Raw genomic sequence first — 7,188 nt, forward strand, 5'->3', positions numbered from 1 at the left:
TGGGGCCACACAGAGAATGCACAGGACAGGAATGCCTGCTGTATTGCAGGGCAGAGTGGTGGGGAGGTGCTTGCACCAAAAGGATTGTAAGGACCCCTGCAGTGCTGAACCAGCCTGCAAACCCCTTCCCCCATCTCCTCCTTTCTGCCACTTCCTGCCCACCTGCCCCCCTCACCTGTTCAGTGGCCAGACACCAAAAGTTTCCACAGGCCAGTCAGGTAAAGGCATGGGAAAGGCATGAAGGGCAGTCCCAGTGAAGTGGGGAGGGGGGCACTGGGACCTTCCCTGCCTTACCCACTTCCCTGCTGCCCATCCCACCCCTCCCACGTGACCTCCCCAAAGCTAGGTGGCCAGACTCCAGAAGGTTCCACAGGGCCTCTCACTGAGGTGAAGCCCAAGGGTTGTCCCAGGAAAGCCTGGAGAGGGTTGATTGCACCAGCAGCGCATGGGGGACCTGGCCAGCACTAGGCCTGCCAGCCCGGAGTGCCTCAGCATTTGCCCAGGCGCCCTGGGGCTGGGAGTCCTTCTGTCTCCCTTCCCCACCCCTGGCTCCCTTTCTTGGGCTCTCATGAATCTCTGGTGACCCATCCAGTTACTCTGGGCACCATCACTCAGGAGCCACAGGGTGGGAGCACAGCTGCAGCCTGTTGGGGCCTGCCTGTGCCAGGGCAGTAGGGAAGATCAGATAGAGTCATCTCTTCCCCAGGTGACCGTGCTGTGTTGGTGCCCCACCTTTGACCAGCAGTCTACACTTTGGGTTGGAGACCTCACTTTTGACTCCAGTAATGTTTGCTGATCTGGGAGACTCCATCAAAATGGAGCCCAAAATGGTTCTTAAGTCCTCAAGAAGTTGGTTGTAAGAATGCTTACCTTTTGGATCAATATACCATAATTGAAACCTGGTCAGGATTTAAACTCCTTTGAATCTCCTTGGTAAATTTACATTTGCATTTTGCAGTGTTTAGTTCTTGACAGCAGCCCATTGTGAGTAGGCAATTTTTAGCAAGGAAGGACAAGAGCCACATTTCAGCCACATACAGATTTTTGAGATGGCAAAGGCCAAGGGCTTACTTTCAAGATGTGTTAGTGTGATTTCACTGGTGAATGTAACAGAAACCCATTTAAGAATTAAATAAAGCTGGGGAAGTACTCGGGGAGGGCCAAGCAGTTGGACCGGCTGCTGAGACGAACGCTTCACTGGGGCAGTCTCCGCATATCATGGGGAGATAGACGCTGCTGCCTTTGATTGGCCTTGGTCCTCACAGCTCCAAAAAGAAACAGGATCTCGATAAGCTCTATGAACTGAAGTCCAAAGCTCGGCAGATTATGAACCACTTTGGCCCCTCAGCCCTAATCAACCTCTCCAATTTCTCATCCATAAAACCGGAACCAGCCAGCACCCCTCCACAAGGCTCCATGGCCAATAGCACTACAGTGGTAAAGATACCGGGTACTCCTGGGACAGGAGGGTGTCTCAGCCCTGAAAACAATCAGGTACTGACCAAGAAAAAATTACAAGACTTAATAAGAGAAGTGGATCCTAATGAGCAATTGGATGAAGATGTGGAGGAGATGCTGCTGCAGATTGCTGATGATTTTATTGAGAGTGTGGTGACAGCGGCCTGTCAGTTTGGTCAGCATCACAAGTCCAGCACCCTGGAGGTGAAAGATGTCCAGCTGCATCTAGAACGCCAGTGGAACATGTGGATCCCAGGATTTGGCTCTGAAGAAATCCGACCCTACGAAAAGGCGTGCACCACAGAGGCCCACAAACAGAGAATGGCACTGATCCGGAAAACAACCAAGAAATAACACATGGGAAAGTCAGGGAATGGACAACAATGTATTTGGAGATACTTGAGCTGAGACCTCAGCCATCTCATCCTTGGATTTTTTTTTTAATGCTTTACAGAGAAGCATATATTTTTTATTAACAGTGCAGCAATATCTACAATGACTGAGAGGATCTGCCAAAAGAATAAAGCCTCCTACTCCAACTTCCAGTCCCTTTTCCCTGCCATCTCAAAGAGGAACGATGTATCTTCCAGAGAAGATTTTATTTGTGGTTTATTATATAAGTGATTGAATATGGGACAGAGCATTATGGGCTTGTTTGGTGAGACAGTATTAGCAGGATTTGTAGAGGTTTGTGTTTCTTCTCCCTTCCCCTTTTCCCTGTACTTTGTAATGTCAGTGTTTATATGAATGTGACTTTCATTTGCTTTTCCAGAATAAAGAAGTTATTAATCGAAAAAAAAGAATTAAATAAAGCTGGAGTGGGAGGGGCAAAAATGGTGGAAGAGTAGGGGACTCTATTCCAACCAGTCCCCTGAATTGAGATGGATATCTACCAGACCACTCTGAACACCAGCGAAATCAGTCTGAGATGTAAGAAGATATATCTGGATCTCTACAAACAGAATATCACTGGCAGTTAATTTCAAGATAGGAAGCAGGGAGCCATGATTCTGCAGGCAGATATCGGAAGATAAACAGAAGGCAGAGGAAGCCTCTTGGATCCTGCACCACTGGATGGTTAAAGCCTCCCATGCTGGGAACCAGGCACAGACTCGCAGACTGGTAGCTGTGGGGAAAGGACTTTAGGGCAGCCCCTGGGCTGAAACTGGAGTTGTGGGGCTGCGTGTGCAAACTGGGGGCAGCTGGCGGTTTTAGAAGCACAAAGGGCAGAGACATGCCTGGACCTGGAAGCGAGGGCTGGGAGGCGCACAACCCAGGACTCTGTGGTTTTAGCAGCACAGACAGAAACTGAGACAGTGGGCTGGAGAGCTCACTGAAAAACAGACAAGCATAGGGTTGGAAATGGTCATTTCTGCTCTCTCAGAAGAGATGCAAAAAGCCACCAGGGAAAGCCACCAGGGAAAAAAAGCCCAAATAAAACAGTTTTCACTGAGCCCAACCCCCGCCACAGGGGGCAAGGCAACTCTGCCCAAACAGGGTTGTCTGAGTAATGGTGGGGCAGGCCCCTCCCCCAGAAGATAGGCTGGAAGAACAAGAGGCTGAAAACCCTAAGGTCCCTATAAAACAGGTGCACCTTGCTTGGGTTTTGGTCAATAATTTGGACTCTGTACATTCCCTCAACCACCCCTCAACAGAATGACTAAAAGGAGAAACCCCCCAAATAGGAAAAACTCAGACACTGTGACTTCTGTCACAGATTTACAAATGGATACAGATATAACCAAGATGTCATAAATGGGACTTCAGGGTAACAGTTATGAAGATGCTAGAGAAATGGAGAAATCGATTAATGGCAACATGGGGTCTCTAAGGAAGAAATGAGAGCAGAACTGGCAGAACTTAAAAATGCTATCAATGAGATCCAATCTAATCTAGATACTCTAACGGCTAGGGTAAATGAGGCAGAAGAACAAAGAGTGATCTAGAAGACCAATTGATCGAAAAGGAGAAAGAGGAGGCTTGGAAGAATCAGCTCAAAATCCATGAAAACAGAATTAAAAAAATAAGTGATGTCATGGAACACTCCAAAGTCAGAATTATCGGGATCCCTGAGGGGTGGAGAGAGAGAGAGGACTAGAAGTTATATTTGAGAGAATAACTGAGAAATTCCCTAATCTGGGGAATGAAACAAACATTCATGGCCTACAGGCAGAGAGGACCCCTCCCAAGATCAAGGAAAACAGACCAACGTCCCAGCATGTAATAGTAAAACTCGCAAATCATAGAACCAAGGAAACCCTCTTAAGGGCAGTTAGGGGGAAGAGATTCCTTACGTACAGAGGGAGGAACATCAAAATAATGTCAGACCTGTCCACAAAGGGACCTGGCAAGACAGAAAGTCCTGGCAAGACATATTCAGGGTACTAAACGAGAAGAACATGCAGCCAAGGCTGTCATTTAGAATGATAAACCACAAGGCTGTCATTTAGAATGGATGGAGAGATGCAGAGGTTCCAGGAACAGAAGAAACTGAAAGAATATGTGACCACTAAGTGGGTCCTGCAAGAAATATTAGGGGGGGGGGTTCTATAAAAGGAGGAAGAACCCAAGAGTGATATAGAACAGAAATTTACAGAGACAACCTATAGAAACAAGGACTTCACAGGCATGATGACAATAAATTCATATCTTTCAATAATCACTCTCAACGTGAATGGCCTAAATGCTCCCATAAAATGGCACAGGGTTGCAGATTGGATAAAAAGACAGGACCCATCCATAAGCTGTCTACAAGAGCTTCATTTACCTAAAGATACATCAAGACTGAAAGTGAAGGGATGGAGATCCATCTTCCATGCTAATGGACCTCCAAAGAAAGCTGGGGTAGGAATTCTTATACCAGAAAATTTAGATTTTGAGCTAAAGACTGTAGTTAGAGGCACAGAAGGACACTATATCATTCTTAAGGGGTCCATCCAACAAGAAGATCTAACAATTGGGAGCAGCCAACTACATAAGCCAACTTTTAACCAAAATATACAGTCATGTAGATAACAATGTGTTAATTATAGGAGACCTCAATACTCCACTCTCAGCAGTAGACAGATCATCTAAGCAGAAAATCAACAAAGAAACAAGACCTTTGAATGACACACTGAACCAGATGGACCTCATAGATATATACAGAACATTCCACCCTAAAACAACAGAATACTCATTCTTCTCAAGCGCACACAGAACTTTCTCCAGAATATACCACATACTGGGACACAAATCAGGTCTCAACCAATAGCAAAAGATTGAGATTATTTCCTGCATGTGATCAGACCACTATGCTTTAAAACTGGAACTCAAACACAAGAAAAAATTTGGAAGAAATTCAAAATCTTTGGAGCTAAAGACCACTCTGCTTAAGAATGTTCGGATCAACCAGGAAATCAAAAAAAACCTTAAACAATTCATGGAAACCAATGAGAATGAAAACACACCGGTCTAATGGGCCATAACTAAAATGTAAACATTTGGTGATTCAAGGGACAGTGTTGGAAAATGAAAAGAGCAGTCATAAAATGGAGGAAAATATTGAAACTCATATAACAAATAAGAAACATATCTAGAACATCAAAAGAAGTATTACAACTTAGGAAAAGACAACTCATTAAAAATTAAGCCAATGACCTCAACCGACATGTCTCCAAGGAAGTCATCCAAAGAGCCATGAAGCACATGAACAGAAGTCAAAAATAGTCCGTCATGAAGGAAATCCAAAGCCAAATCAGGGTGACCTAACATTTCATACCCACAGAATATTTATCATCCAAAAGACAGATAAATGTTGGCGAGGATGTGGAGAAATTACAACCCTCACGCACTGTTGGCAGGAATGGAAAAGAGTAAAGTCATTTGGGAAAGAGTCTTGCAAGAATTCAAATAGTATAACACAGATACCATGTGACCCAACAACTCCCCTCCTAAGTATATACCTATAAAAACTGAAAGCATATGGCCCCACAAAAATCTTATCCATGAAGGTCCCTAGCAGCATTATTCTTAATCATCCAAAAGGGAAACCAACACAAATGTTCTTCCACCGAGGAACAAAAAAAACTGTGCAGTATTTATAACAACGGAATATTGTTCAGCCAAAGAAAGACACAAAGAACCCATTCATGCTGCAACATCGATGGACCTTGAAAACATTATGCTAAGTGAAGAAGCCAGGGACAAAGGATCACACCTTGCATTATTCCATTTATACCAAAGGGTCAAAATAAGCAAATCCACTGAAAGACAACGTACATTCCTGTTTTCCTGGGCCTTAGAGGTTAGGGGAAATGGGGATTCTCTGTGGATGAGTAGGGGATTTCTTGTGCAGGGATAATGTAAAACATCTGGAACACATTGTACAATTCTGTGAATATACTAAAAACAAAAACAAAACCATGAAACTGCACACCTTAAAGGGTGACTTGCATTGTCTGTGATTAAGTGTACATCATGATAACAGAAAGTGAACCCCAGAAGGGAGTATGGAATGTTGTCCCCTCACATTGAGGTCTCTGAACTAAGGAAATGAACACCCAGATTAATTCTATTAGTGAACATTCTAAATACAAGATCTATGGAAATAATCATGAGGATTTCTTTGTTTCAATTTCAAAGAAAACAAAACATCTAAATTTTTTAAAAATTCACAATTTCAGGACAAAATCATTATAACTCAGGCAAAGGGTAACCCAGGGAAACCCCAAAACAGCTGTTACTATGAGAGGTTTTGACTGGAGGGATTGAAGCTCTGAATATGAGATCAGACCCACATTTATTATTGTCCCACCCACAAAGATGACATGAAAAGTAAGGCAGCCAGGTAATGTTGTCTTTTGAAAGCATCAGTTTGTGAGAAGGACAATATTAAGACATAGATCCTGTGCCATCATGAAGAATTGAATTTTCCAGAATCCCAGAGAGAAAACTCAAAACTCAGATTCCATTGCATAAACATTGGACTGAGTCCTCCTTGTGGCAGGAGTGGATTCCAGAAGATGACATGTGGTGAATAGGTCAAAGAAGGCAGTGTTTCACAAGAAACACTGTCATAGAGAACAAACTGGTGGTTACCCAAGGAGAGTTGGGTGGAGGGGTGGGGAAAGTGTGTGAAGGCAATTAAGAGTACACTGATCCTGAGGAGCAAGGAGAAATGCATCGAATTATACTGGAATTAAGAGACTAAAATGAAATTATACTGGAATTAAGAGAATATACTAGAATTAAGAGAAGAAAATGAAATGAAATGAAGTGATATCAAACCAGAGAACATTAAAAAAAAATCTTAAAGGCGATTTGTGGACCCTGGATCCATTCTAAAGTTTCCAGGAGGTAGCAGACATCAGTGCGGATGAGGGCAACCAACAGGCAAAGTCACAAAGAATCGTGAAAACTTCAGTACTGTGTGCAGTCTTAGTTCACAGGCATGAGTCTATGAAAATTCAACAGGCGAAAATGTACCTTCCACAAATAATCAAAAACACATACAGAGACTTTGGCCTTTGTCAGAAAGGTGTGTGGCTCTTCTTTACACCAAGTTCTGTACAGTTCCCATGCCTATCACCTCGCCCAATACACTCCCCTTCTCAGGTGGCACTCACCAGGCTGTGGCTGGAACTAGGTGGCCTGTGAGAGGCAGTCAGGTCTTCATTCACCCCCAGTGCGAGGCTCCCGCCCTCCTGCCTTCCCAGGCACTGCCGCTGCTGGCCTTTCCTGCTTCTCACC

The 7,188-nt window shown here is 44.1% G+C and overlaps 1 protein-coding gene across 1 annotated transcript; it reads left to right on the forward strand.

Annotated features, from left to right (window-relative positions):
* The first annotated feature begins 1,326 nt into the window (after positions 1-1,326).
* On the forward strand, positions 1,327-1,913 carry LOC118356255 (transcription initiation factor TFIID subunit 12-like). The gene has a single exon (XM_035723909.1). It carries the CDS (start codon positions 1,327-1,329, stop codon positions 1,810-1,812), a length of 486 nt encoding a protein of 161 aa, XP_035579802.1. The 3' UTR covers positions 1,813-1,913.
* Positions 1,914-7,188: the final 5,275 nt, after the last annotated feature.

The sequence above is a fragment of the Zalophus californianus genome, chromosome 1 (genome assembly GCF_009762305.2).
Source record: "Zalophus californianus isolate mZalCal1 chromosome 1, mZalCal1.pri.v2, whole genome shotgun sequence".
Classification (NCBI taxonomy): Eukaryota; Metazoa; Chordata; class Mammalia; order Carnivora; family Otariidae; genus Zalophus; species Zalophus californianus.

Excerpts from the sequence above, each read along its gene's own strand:
- LOC118356255 (XM_035723909.1), top strand. The coding sequence starts at position 1,327 with ATGAACCACTTTGGCCCCTCAGCCCTAATCAACCTCTCCAATTTCTCA.